The sequence below is a fragment of the Ixodes scapularis genome, unplaced genomic scaffold, assembly GCF_016920785.2.
Source record: "Ixodes scapularis isolate PalLabHiFi unplaced genomic scaffold, ASM1692078v2 PGA_scaffold3__209_contigs__length_174095766, whole genome shotgun sequence".
In the NCBI taxonomy this organism is placed as follows: domain Eukaryota; kingdom Metazoa; phylum Arthropoda; class Arachnida; order Ixodida; family Ixodidae; genus Ixodes; species Ixodes scapularis.
Window position 1 is genome coordinate 72011301 of NW_024609868.1, and position 13786 is coordinate 72025086.

The 13786-nt window shown below is 47.5% G+C and overlaps 1 protein-coding gene across 1 annotated transcript; it reads left to right on the plus strand.

Moving 5' to 3' along the window:
• Window positions 1-7756: 7756 nt before the first annotated feature.
• Window positions 7757-13127, plus strand: LOC8029064 (tubulin beta chain). The gene is made up of 7 exons (XM_029994117.3): window positions 7757-7904; window positions 8657-8765; window positions 9164-9274; window positions 10028-10272; window positions 10571-10770; window positions 11896-12332; window positions 12772-13127. The coding sequence occupies exons 1-7, from the start codon at window positions 7848-7850 to the stop codon at window positions 12951-12953; spliced, it is 1341 nt and encodes a 446-aa protein (XP_029849977.1). The 5' UTR covers window positions 7757-7847; the 3' UTR covers window positions 12954-13127.
• Window positions 13128-13786: the final 659 nt, after the last annotated feature.

Sequence of the window (13786 nt, forward strand, 5' to 3'; positions counted from 1 at the left end):
ACACCATAATAAAGCGCCTGGCAAAAAATGAAAAAAAAAAAAATTTGGAGGTGTCAGTGTCCCTTTTAGAAGTAACCCTTGACGTTGATGGCTTGCGAAAGCATTCATCAGTTTTCCCCTCCGCTCAATAGCAGATACAGAAAAAAGAAAGAAAAGAGACAGCTGTCGATCCCCTACTCAACTCGCAATTTGAACAAGCGGCCACGTGACCTGACGCTATTTATATACCGTCGGTGTTCATCATAGTCATGCGCTGGGGCAGTGGTCCTCAACCATCGATGTTTCGCGGACCCCTTGTGGATCGACGGAGATGACGGAGGACCCCGTTCATGGTGAGGGGAGAATAGGTTAAATATAATATTAATACAAAATATGGATATACCTAAGGGCTAGTGTGAAGTATACTTCTTTTATTGACAAACACACAAGAAAACTCGCCTGAAAATTTATTAATTTCTTCTCAATCTGTAAAAAGACGACTTCGATTGCCGGGCTTGACTAATGAGGCGGGCCTCACGGACCCCTAGAATGCCTTCGCGGACCCCTTGCCCCCCCCCCCCCCCCCCCCCCCCCCCCCCCCCGGTTGGTACGCCCATGCTCCAGGGAAAGGGTTTTGTACCCTTGGCGTTCTAAAACCTACCCGCGTCCAGCGTTTTTTAATCTGTGCTGTCACGTGATACGATCCGCCGGAGTAACTCGGATTCATTTGGGTAAGGTTTGGAACACAGCCTATGTATCTTCCTCATGTTTAATTACTGCTACCAACACGCTGGTTTTGTACTTAATTCTGCAGGAAGTCACCGTAACATTGCCAGTAAATGCACAAAAACGACACCGATACAATTATGGTGCAGAATATCACCTCATTTAGTAATAACCGGTAATAACTACCGTATTTTCCGGGCTATAGTCCGCGTACTATACATGTTTAAAAGTTGAAATTTCCGGCTGTGCGGACTATCTACGCGTGCGGATTATACAGGAATTAGGTTTTTCAAGATCGTTTATTATGGCGAGACGTGACGAATTTTGTGCACGAAAGTGTATGTTAATTATGATTTATGCACATCATAGGCTTTATTGTGAGCTACAAAGCAGACATTTGTAAACGTGTGCCGTCTATGAGAAGATTTTCGTGTCGACTAAGCACCAGGTGCGGACTATGCACCGGGTGCGGGCTATCTAAGCAAAATCTCTTATTTTTGACCCCAAATTTCCCCCTGCGGACTGGTAATTCCATTTAACGCTCTCTAGGCGGCACCATTTTGTTCGACCGCAACGCGCTCTCCACACATCCGGGAAGTTCAGCGGTTCGGCGGGGTAAAACGAGAAAGAGGGCACGCGCCCGACTCCGCTAGCAGACGACAAACCGGGAGGTTGCCGTTCTCCATCTTTGGGCTGTATCGGCGGGCTCTACCGAACATCGAACTCTCGCTCGTTACTGCCGTTGTGAAGTGGTTCGCGTTCTTAGAATAGTTGTGGTACTCCAAAATCAGCCTATAGCTCTCTGTTGTTCTATTTTGCTAAATGATCAACTAGCATATCTTTTTTCCGTTACTTAAATAGCAGTTGAGTCAGCCGGCAGTACTACCCTCAACTACTGCTTGTATTGCGGCAGGAGAGCACGTTTTATTTATGATTTCAGACTTCCACTCATGGTCGCTAGAGGCCTACACCAGTACGAACTTTTGTATAGTATAATGTACAGCAACTGGATTTACTTTTCACCAAAGAGACCGGCCAATTTGACACAGTTTTCCTTATTTTTGTCTTCTATTTGCACGCAGATAACAGCGCAATTGGACCCTGTGAGTCTTTTTATCTAGCATAATATTACACGACAACTGGCATACCAAAATCTGCGCTTGAAAGTTCCAAAATGACACGATTTTAAACAGAGAGTTTGCACGCCAGCCGGACGCTAGCTACAGCCCACTCGGCGGAGCGGACGACATTCGGGGTGAGAGGGGGAGTGCATTTTTTTTCTCTTTTACCCTCTCTGCTATGACCCTAATGCCATTTAGCGCTCTCTGGGTGGCACCATTTTGTTCGACAGCAGCGCCCTCTCCATACATCCGGGAAATTCAGCGGGTTCAGCGGGGTAAAACGAGAGAGAGGGCACGCGCCCGACTCTGCTAGCAGACGACAAAACGGGAGGTTGCCATACTCCATCTCTGGGCTGCATCGGCGGGCTGTACGGAAGAAAAGGTGTTCAAAGACAAGTCACGTGAGGCCATAGAAAAACACTTCAAACCTGTTAAGGATGTTTCACTGAACAAGGTAAAATCGGAAACCAAAGCCTTATGTCAGAGGTTGGATCTATCCAGCTTAGGAAAGAAAGTGCTTTCGTCAAAGAATGTTAACCTGGAAGTTTTTTTCGCAGCTAAAACCCACAAGAGTGGGTGTCCGTTCAGAGCTTCAGGGCTATAGTTACGGAGAGGGATTCGTGGCAGGTGGAAGTGGGGGGTTTTCTACGTAAACACCTGACTGCGTTGGATCTAGGGGATCCTTTCCTGGTCAGGAATTCTGAAGAAAATTTAGAGTTCCTACAGGGAGGAGTCCTTAGGGGGACAACCGGTTTCTCAATTGACGTGGAAGACCTTTTTTATTCGGTCCCCCATGAACACCTTTTTGAGGCTGTCAGACTTTGTATTGAGGAAAATGGAGAGGTCCAATTTCGCAATGCGTGTGGTCTCACAGTCGAAGGTTTTTTGGAGCTGCTGAACCACTACCTCAACTCCACTGTCGTTTCCTTCGAGGGAGAGTTGTTTGTGCAGAAACGTGGTATCTGCATCGGTTCCGCTGTAGCACCGGTACTGTGTGACATTTTTCTTGCAAATTGCGACAAGCGTATATCTGAAAAAATTCAACAGAAGGAACATGTTAAAATTTTTCGTTACGTAGACGATTATTTGGTGTGTGTTTCCCGCCCTGTAATTGCGGATGATCAAGCGATCGCGGGTTTTTTAAAACTTTTCGCAAGCTGCGCTTTCGGCTTAAAATTCACCCACGAGACATCGGTTTCTGGTCGGCTGCAGCTTTTGGATCTTGGGTTATATTTCGGTGCGGAGCATACCTGCTGGGCGTATGAGCCCCGTTCCAAGAAAGGAATGTTGCCATTCAGCTCGGCGCACTCCAAGTTAGTGAAGAGGGGCATTGCTTCATCTCGCCTAAGGGCCGCGCTAAAGAAATCGTGCCCCCACCGGATGAAAAACAGTTTTCATTCTCAACTCCGCAGACTTGAAGAGGCAGGGTTCCCCCCTCATGTTCTTCGAGATGTTTCAGAGACTTTAGCAAAAAAGATGAAAAAAGACAACAGCGCAGTGTGCGAAAGGGCTCCCAAGAGGGTACGTAGGCCTGTTGTCTTGCCTTACATTCACAAGATATCCCACAATCTGAAGGTGGCCCATCGCTTTGACATACCAGTCGTTTTTTCAGCACCGAATAAACTACCTTCACTGTGTAAAAAGATAAGCAGATTAGGAGGGGAATCGGATGTGCCACAAGAGTCGTGCAAAAAACGACATGTCACTAAGTTCCGCGAGTGCGCCACCAGTGTCACGTAAAAAATCCCCTTGTCATGTGGTAAGGTGTACGTTGGCCAGACGGGGAGGTGCATTAATGATAGGGTCAGAGAGCATGCGTTGGCGATCAGGCAGTCCCCGTTTGGCCACTTAGCGGTCCACTTTGACCGTTGCGATCGCGGGCCCAACTCGGAAAAGTGCAGCCCCATCTTTGGTGACACCTGTGTCATGGGCCATTACAAACCAAAAACGGCAAGAGAAATTCATGAAGCCTTCCTGATTAGGTCCCACCACGACAATACTTGTATAAGCGCTCCCTCTTTGTCATTGAGTGATAAAGAATTCTACTATTTGAGGAACCAATGACGCTGGCATTTGAGGGGGGTGTGTTTTTAGACCATATCTTTGGTGTTCTGCCAAGTGTGCCTGCTTTTATATTTTAATTTTTTTTTTTTTAATTCTGTCATCCAAATAAACAATTCAGTTGAAAGTTACGCCGCGTCCTGTCTGGTTCTATCTTCGTTTTTGTCCCTGTTGTTTTGGCGTATTACACCATGATGCAAAACCAACTAGCCCAACTCGCATAGACACTAGCCATCCTTATCGTATTTTGTACGAGGGAAACTCGTTTGAATCAGGACAGTCACATCCAGAACAGTGTTCCACATGTTGTTAAAAAAACATGTATATGATATATCTTCAATAATAATGTGAATACAACATGCTAGAAAAATAGAAAAAACGAACGTCCGCCAGGCGCCGCTACGTAAACTTACGTGCGTGTTGTGAGGTGAAGCATCGGGCCTGGACACCCTCTTGGAAAGAAGCTGACAGGCAGTTTGGGCCATAGAGTTATTATAACGTACGCTAGAGAGTCAACTGGCGCTAGTGTCTATGCGACTTCCGTGACGAAAATTGAAGCGGACAGCAACCAGTCTACATTTGCGGTGCGTTTGTGGATTCCTATGGGAAAACGCGCCTGCATTTTGTCTCTTCGACGGAAAACAACACTGAACGCTTTGGTTATTTGGGTAGTACCGAATAGTATGTACCTTGATTAATATTTTAAAATTGTAATTGCTTTAGTTAGCGCACTTTTCTTCACCGGTGAGCGATGCTTAACTTCGCTACATTTCAGTACGAAACATGTATTCCGCAGCAGGTGTGTAAAAACATGCGACGATTCAAAGCAAAATAACAACCGAAAGGAATATAGAGTGTGTTCAAGGCTCGCCAGAATCCCGGTGACGCTTATATATTGCTAATATGCCAGTCCTCTCACTATATGGAAATGACCCTTTTGTGCATGAGCGGATAGAGACATTCAAAACGTAAACAATAAAGTACATGGGCCGTGAAAAGTGTCTCTTCGTATTGTTTTATCTGCCGGATACCTTTAAGCATGCATGCAGACACATGTTCTCAAAGATTTCGAACGTGCGGGTGATATTTTAAACGTAGAACAAGCATCTTCGCGCAGAGCAGAAATAATAAAGCGGTACTTACTTACTTAAAATCGGAATATATTACGTGGCCTTTAATTTATTTTGATCGTGCATACACTGGTAGTTACTGATCCAGTGCGCCGACGTCGTGTTCGCGCGAACAGTGTCCGACAGTGCACATAAATACACGTACGAATCCGTTTTAGCACCGTTTTTAATGCAACGAATTTGAAAGAAGAACGCAGTAACTGACCAATTATTTCATCTGCGTGACTGAGAAATGTTCCAATGCGCCTAGTACGCACGAATTATTCGTGATATTTGCTCTTATAAACGAGCGCAGAGAAAATGCACTCGTTCTTTCCCATAGAAATGCATTACCGGAAGTCATTTTCGGACTGGTTGCTGTCTGCTTCAATTTGCATCATGGAGGGACTTTATTTGCATCAGCACACTAGCGCCACTTGAACCTCTAGCGGAGAGGGTAAAAAGAGAAAAAAAAATGCCCTCTCCCTCTCGCCTGTGTGTCGTCTGCTCCGCCGAGTGGGCAGTGCCTAGCATCCGGCTGGTGTACAAACTCTGTTTAAAATCGTGTCATTTTGGGAATTTCAAGCGCAGATGCGCAGATTTTGGTATGCCAGTTATCGTGTATTACTATGCTAGATAAAAAAAGACTAACAGAGTCCAATTGTGCTTTTACCTGCGTGCAAAAAAAAAAAAAAATAGGGAAAACTGTGTCTGACTGCCCGGTCTCTCCGGCGAAAAGTGAATCCGGTGGCTGTACCTTTTTTACTCTACAAAGTTCGTACTAGGTCTGTTCGATTCGGCCAGAAAGTTCTGAACTAGTTCTGTCCGAGTTCAGAGGAGTGCAGGAGTCGTGCAGCGGCGGCGCAGAACCAGTGCAGCCGCCGAACTAGGACTGGCGCTGTGATCGGCTTTCCGAGCGGAAGCGCTGCATGGGTGTCGTCTGCATCTGTTGGCTCTTGTTTCTCCTCGCCACGTCGGATACGACCTTTATTGAGTCGCGGTTTGATGAGACCATTCGTGTTTCCTTAGTTTTAAAGTATAGTAACGGAATCTTCCCTGTGAATATTTTTTTTATTCGCGGCTACTAAAAACGTTTTCTGCACGAAATGTGTTTCTGTCTGCATTTTTAACGGCTGTTCAGTTCATCTCGTTTCCATAAGCGCTCGTGTCCTTCACATTCATTTAGCATCAGTAGATTCATTCCAAGTCTCCCGAGTTCCGCATTTCGACGATAGGTTCGCGGCATCAGGATGATTTTGCGTCGGGAGTCACTGGCGGCAGCGCGCGGTCGATTACGGTTACCTCGAAGACGAAGGCCTGACGATAGCGTTTTGGCCAATACAGTTATCAACCGTAACTTTGGCGTCAAGCTGAAGCGTTTATGCTGATCCTCAACAAAGACCTGCATGGAACTACCAAGCCAATGCCGATTCTCGGCGCCGTTTTTCCCAGGCCCGTTAGTGGGCGTCCAGATATCAGCGGACAAAGCATGCGGTATCATGCTCATCTGCGGGGCATGCGAGGGTCAATATACTAAATTCCAGACCTCTGCAATGTATCAGAGTCGTCAGAATACATCCAAGAGCAACTGAAGGCGGGGCCTATCAAGAGTGCACTACCTTTCCCGTGTTGCTAAGGAAGAATATCAACACTGTGGATCCCCACATGGCATCAAAAAGAAGCAATTTACGTGAGCCAGTATTCCAACACTTACCACAGGAAGCCAAACCTACACGAGCAGGTGCCTAAACGCTTTCAGAATATCATAATCAATCAAATTCCTACCCCCAGTTATGATATCAATTCCGCGTCCACCGAGGGTACATTATTATCATAAATGAGATGAAATGCAATGTCCGTATCGGCGTTATTGTTAAACATCGCAGACATTTGAGCAAGAGCTGCGAAAAACGGCACCGCGAGCAGAGACGGACGAGGAGTGTCGTCTGCTATCGCCGTCTGCTCTTTTCGTCTGCTTCTGCACGGACGCTGAACTGACTCTGGAGCCGGTGCAAGATTTTGATGAACTGGGTCTGAACTCGTTCAGAACTGGGATGAATCGAACGCGCCAGTGCAACGGCCGTGCAACTTCCGGTTGAATCGAATGCACCAGTTCCTGCACTGCTGAACTAGTTCAGCCAGTTCAGGCGAATCGAACAGACCTACTGACTGGTGTAGGCCTTTAGCGACTATGAGTGGATGTCTGAAATAATAAATAAAAACGTGCTCTCCTGCCGCAATACACGCAGTAGTTGAGGGTAGTACTGCCGGCTGACTCAACTGCTATTTAAGTCACGGAAAAAAGATATGTCAGTTGATCATTTACCGAAGTAGAACAACAGAGACCTCTAGGCTTATTTTGGAGTAGCCATAACTATTCAACACGAACCACTTCACAACGGCAGCCACGAGCGAGAGTTCGATGTTCCGTACAACCCGCCGATACAGGCCAAAGATGGAGCCGTTTTGTCGTCTGCTACAGGAGTCGGGAAGCGTGCCCTCTCTCTCTTTTTACCCCACCGGCCGAACTGGCCGAACCCGCTGAATTTCCCGGATCTTTAGAGAGGGCGCTGTTGTCGAACAAAATGGTGCCGCCCAGAGAGCGCTAAATAAAATGGTCTATAATAACTCTATGGTTTGGGCATCACGTGCTTCAAAAAGGCCAATCAAAAGAAATAACCAAATGGCGCATGCGCATAGAATCTACCAGCTCGGTGGCGCTCTGGGTCGAGGGTAGAAAGGGAAATTTATAAATAGCACTGGGGCGCGCCGTTTTTCGTAGTTGCAGAGCTGGGAGCGGTCGTTGCTTGTCATTGTTACATCGACGGTTTTTTTCACTCCAAAACAAAAAATGCGTGAAATCGTCCATATTCAGGTTGGCCAGTGTGGAAATCAGATCGGCGCAAAGGTATGAATGCTGCGTTTCATTTTAATTAATCTTTCAAACCCTGTCGCTGGCGCTCATTGCGATTTCCGGCTCTGGCAGTTGTTAGGCCTAATCAACCGTCATTCAAACCGTTAGTTGCTAGGTGGCCCGTTTTTAAAATTCGGAGCAACACAGGTGTTACGGGATGCGAACCGAGGGTCCCTTCAATAATTTCCGTCACATTTGTAGCGTTTGCGTGGTGAAATTCGAAGTCTTGCTCAACTAGGCGTGTCCAATGCCAACTTTACCGGTACAGGGCGTCTCCATTATCACCTCATTCGTTCCAGTAACGCCTTTGGTTTGTCGTTCATTTTACGTGCGAACCCCTTTTGTTCTCCGCTTCCGCTGTCTTGAACCTTCTCTCGTTCTATGTAAGTTGGCTCTTAACCTGTTCTTTGTTGGACATTTTTTTTTTTTTTTCTTTTCCCGCCCACGTAACCCCCCCACCTCTTACTCGCCGCTACCTCGTTCCATCGGCGCGCCATTTTAGGCAGTCTCGTCGCCTCTGAAAACGGCCACGTTTTTTCTAGCCTCCTTCATTTCATTTCTGGGCACCGAAGAGCCTGGTTTTAGGGAAGTCCCTTCTGGGGCCTAAACTGTGCGCTGCCTTTTCTCGCGTCTTGATGGGACCGGCGTTCACTCGTGCCCGGAATAACCTCGGTCCGTGAACCCGGCGCTGCCGTTGTGGAATTTCGGGGAGTTCGCTGACCCTCTGGTATATTTTCTTCCTGCAGTTCTGGGAGGTGATCTCCGACGAGCACGGCATCGATCCAACCGGCAGCTACCACGGCGATTCGGACCTTCAGTTGGAAAGAATCAACGTTTACTACAACGAGGCCTCCGGTACTATAGTCTCCTCAGCATAGCCGTTTAAAAATAAAATGAGATGTTTATCGAATTAGTGATTGACGTGCAGTACCTGTCACATTGTGATGCTTTGCAATTAGAATAGTTTACTTCAAGTTTGCAGGCAAGCTGGTTCAATACAGACATGGTAACCCAGGAGTGGGTTACCATGTCAATGTAAAGCTCCAGAAAGCTTTGTGTCTATCCCATCTTTCCCCCCGCTTGTGGGTTACCATGACAGTTAATTAACACTCGAATGCATCAATTAGGTCAAATCGTGGATAATGTTGAAAATTTACTGTTTTATTTCAGTTGTCTCATATGCCCATTGTTTAAGTCTGCAAGCTTTCAATTGAAATGTGGTCCGTGTTAACCTTTTTTTTCTTGCCTTGAAGGTGGCAAGTATGTGCCTCGTGCCATCCTTGTTGACCTTGAGCCGGGAACCATGGACTCGGTACGGTCTGGACCCTTTGGCCAGCTCTTCCGGCCAGACAACTTTGTGTTTGGTGAGCATTTTTCCCTTTCTGCCAGGCAGACAACCTACATGGTGTCTGGTACTAGCGGTAATGTGCCGATTGGTGTGCTCCAGTCTTCACTCCCCAATGAGCAGGGTAGAGTAGTGAAGTCGCAAATTAAATGTAGAACTTCTACGTTGTTTGCAGATGCTAAGCTTGCAGAATTTCATTCAGATAGGAGTTCGGAAGAAAACATGACAGCTGAAAGAGCAGTATTTACTTGGCAACTCATTAGTTTTTCAGGCACATGGTTACCGCACCGAGGCAATGCGCTTGTAAAATCACTTGCATGTTCAAATGCTCCAGTGCCGCTTTTTGCCAGGTGCGAGCGTTGCATAGTTATATCTCACAAACACGCTTGTGCCTCCTGGTAAAGTGAAACTTGCTTATTGGCCACTGAGCAATGAGATAGATTGCGACTACCCACACCTCGGCCCTTGAAGCCCGAGCTATAGGATGTTCTATCACGCAGAAAATGGGTTCCTAGTGTCCTTTCATTCCCTCGCACTCTCCCTGCTGGAGGGGGTGTCTGATCTACTCCCTCATGTGGGAGTTTCCTTCTTTCTGGCTACTTGTCAGTGACTACAGCGTTTGAGTGGACATTTCATGAAACCTGGGTTGTTAATTTCTGCATAGTTATTGGATTGAGTGTTCGGCTACGGAATGTACAGGCAGTGTTCAAAGTGGCGCGAGGTTGTGGGCCACCTTATGTGTTTGTCCTGACGGGGTGCTTGGTCCGTACAGGCCAGAGTGGTGCCGGCAACAACTGGGCCAAGGGCCACTATACAGAGGGTGCGGAACTGGTGGACTCTGTCCTGGACGTAGTGCGCAAAGAGGCAGAGGGCTGCGACTGCCTGCAGGGCTTCCAGCTGACCCACTCCCTGGGTGGGGGCACTGGCTCTGGCATGGGCACCCTGCTCATCTCAAAGATCAGGGAAGAGTACCCGGACAGGATCATGAACACCTTCAGCGTGGTGCCTTCCCCCAAGGTCTGTCCTCCCAGTCCCACTGTCCTTTTATCACAAAGTATAGGGTACTGGCCAGCGACAATCGGGCTAGGGCTGCAGCGAAGCAATGCATGGAACCTTGAATATGTTACTGTATCTAGGGGTTGCATGGGACTGCCAGATCATGTATTGTCGCGAAGCGGCAGTCTGTATCGTGCCTTAGCGTGCTGCTGCACCCCATGCTGTAGCTTACTCCTTTCAACTGGCATTGAACTGGATCCACTTGTATTGCTGCTGCCTGTACCACTTTATAAAGGAGTTCATGGTTTTCTTTTTTTAGGTTTCGGACACCGTGGTGGAGCCTTACAACGCCACCTTGTCTGTGCACCAGCTAGTGGAAAACACGGATGAGACCTTCTGCATCGACAATGAGGCCCTCTACGACATCTGCTTCCGCACCCTGAAGCTCACCACACCCACCTACGGCGACCTTAACCACCTGGTCTCTGCGACCATGTCCGGTGTTACCACCTGCCTTAGGTTAGTCCTAACTCTTCGAAAGTGGACGGTATAAGGCTTTCTTATCGGGTTCTGGAGCCATTGGCTGAAACCTCGCGGGAGATTCCCAGATGTCTATGGTCTTTCGCAGGTACAGTTGCTGACCGATTTTTAATGAAGGCGTTGACGAAGCGCAGCACAGTGATCAAAAAAGATGTCAACAAACTAGTGAAGTGAACAATATAGAGGGGAAGTTGCCCGAGAACTAAAGTTGGATGGATGGGGTTTATTTGCATGCCTGCAAACAGCCAAGTGGCCTGAACAGCAGTGCAGATATATAAAAGTATGGGATAAAAACACATTTGGGCGGAAATGGCCGTTTCAACAGAAAAGGCAGCGAGAGTCTGTTGTAGGCATGTCATTGGCAGTGATGTGATTGCTGCGCTAAGGGGCTAACCTTGCTACATCCTGCATAAATTTTGCCTAAATATGGGCAATCTGTGCCAAGCCTGCGCCAAAGTACCAGTTTTGGTCGCCTTTCAAAACTGAAACGAAACTGAGTACCGTAATAGAGCATGCGTGGCTAGGTGGCGCAAGCAGCCGCCCGACACAAAGTACCTTGCATCAATCGTGGCATTGTAACCCTGGAGCCGGGGAAAAGATTGGACGTAGGACAAAGAACCGGCTCGCCTGCACCCTTGCTTTAGTTACATCAATCGTCCATCCGGTCTCGCATAGCTTTCCCCGCCGTCTCTTCTTTCGCGGTCTCGTGAATCTCGTCTCGAGTCTTTTTTTTTTTTTTTTTCTTTTAATTTTTTAAACGATAGATGCGGGCGCGTGCGGACGCTCCGACGCTAATGTGCTGGGTACCAGCCATGCAGTCACGCTGTGAAACTAAATTACGTTAGAGTAAAACGAAATTACGTTAAAAAGTTGGAGAAATCCTGAATTTCTCCGACTTTTTTCCCATGGGTTGTACATATCTATTGGAGTGAGCTCGGGGTTCGTGGTCCCTGTTAAGTACTGCATCCTTATGCAGTGCCAGTATCGTTTGGGGCAATGTGCTAGTGATAGTACCATTGACTTTGTTCAATCACTAGTGCCACGTCCTCTGTCCAAATTGTTGCACCGCTCCCCTTTCTTAATGGCCAGCTTTTCGTTTCGCAGGTTCCCCGGCCAGCTAAATGCCGACCTGCGCAAACTGGCAGTGAACATGGTGCCCTTCCCACGGCTGCACTTCTTCATGCCCGGCTTCGCCCCCCTGACGTCTCGCGGCAGCCAGCAATATCGGGCCCTGACCGTGCCAGAGCTGACCCAGCAGATGTTCGATGCCAAGAACATGATGGCCGCCTGCGACCCCCGCCACGGCCGCTACCTCACGGTGGCTGCCATCTTCCGCGGGCGCATGAGCATGCGAGAGGTGGACGAGCAGATGCTCAATGTGCAGAACAAGAATTCCAGCTACTTCGTGGAGTGGATCCCGAACAATGTCAAGACCGCCGTCTGCGACATTCCGCCCCGTGGCCTCAAGATGTCTGCCACCTTCATTGGCAACAGCACTGCCATCCAGGAGCTGTTTAAAAGAATCTCGGAGCAGTTCACTGGTGAGTATCAGTTCTTTGAACTAGGTGCACCGGATTAGCCACGCTTTGGAGTACAGACCATTATGCAGTCTTTTAAAGTTGCAAGTTGTGTGCAGCGTAAGTGTCTTATTCGTGGAGGTAGGAAGTTTCGGGAGGTGACATGACTCCACCAGAGGTGAAGCCAGCAATGTGAAGGGACTTACCCCCAACAATGACCCAAAGACTATTTGACGAAAGGGGGATCCAAAACGGGTGTTTCGGCTCTCCTTTTCGGCCAATGGCGTCCCTTAGTTTTAGTCATTGTTGTCCCTCCATACTTGTTGTCCCTCCACACCATGCCACCAAAGGCTTCACCTTTGGTGGCATGGTGTTACATCCAGAAGCTTGCCTCCATGCCCTTACCAGCAATTCTAGGTTGTCTCAAGCTGTCTCCTAATGGCCTGCACACCTTTCCTTGCAGCCATGTTCCGTCGCAAGGCTTTCCTCCACTGGTACACCGGAGAGGGCATGGATGAGATGGAGTTCACGGAGGCAGAGTCCAACATGAATGACCTGGTGTCCGAGTACCAGCAGTACCAAGAGGCCACGGCCGACGACGAAGGGGAGTTCGACGAGGACGAAGATGCCCAGGCAGAGGCTTGAACAGCTTTGCTCTCTACCGTTTAGCTAACCAAGCGTTACAAGTGCATCCATTGCATCCTTAAATTGTCACTTGCCTCTTTTGTACAATTTGTTTTCATTGTGCAAGTCTTCAAATTGGTTTTTCACTTGTTCCTCTTCCTCTTTTCGGACAAATAAAAGCCTTGTTTGTTCGAACGTTGTGTTTCAGTGTCGTACACCCTTTTGATAGCTGCTGCTTTTTAGCAATGTGCATGGGGAGAATTGACTTCTCTTTACTAAGAGAACAGTTACTGGCTGTGATGGGCTTGGCAGGTCAAAGGTCACTTATGTGACCATGTATGGCAATTGAAGGCCATTGCTATTGAAAGTGCAAAAGTTCCCCCTAATTTCAGTAATTCGTAAACAACTACAAACAAAACAGAAAAAAGTATTTGGAATAACATGAACAAAGATTCAATAAAATGGATGGACCATCCAGTCGTTGGTTGTTTCCTATGTTGGCCTGGTACCCCCTGGTTCTGCTGACCTATATAGTGATACATCAAGAGCTACCTGCACTAAAGTGTCCAGTTCCAGTTGACATTCCTTTCACTTCTGATAAGTAATAAGTGTCTATTATGTTTTTGTTCTGCCAGAATATACTGGGCTTTCAGTTTTGTTCTTGTTCTGTTCAACACCCTGGCTCCCAGTGCTAATCTGCCTACACCCCTCTGTCGAGTTTCCAATCCTGATTGAACCTTTGATCTTGTGCATAATAAACAATTGCAAAAAGACAGTCCTGGCTGTAAAGAGCTATGCTGTCCTAAATGCCAACTGATCTAAATGTAAACTGTTTTCACTACTTTTATTCAGAA

What these genes read in the sequence shown, in the direction of transcription:
- LOC8029064 (XM_029994117.3), top strand. Translation starts at nt 7,848, where the DNA reads ATGCGTGAAATCGTCCATATTCAGGTTGGCCAGTGTGGAAATCAGATC. An exon ending in GCCAGACAACTTTGTGTTTG is followed by an intron (nt 9,275 to 10,027) that starts GTGAGCATTTTT and finishes TGGTCCGTACAG; the next exon opens with GCCAGAGTGGTGCCGGCAAC. An exon ending in GGTGTTACCACCTGCCTTAG is followed by an intron (nt 10,771 to 11,895) that starts GTTAGTCCTAAC and finishes TTCGTTTCGCAG; the next exon opens with GTTCCCCGGCCAGCTAAATG.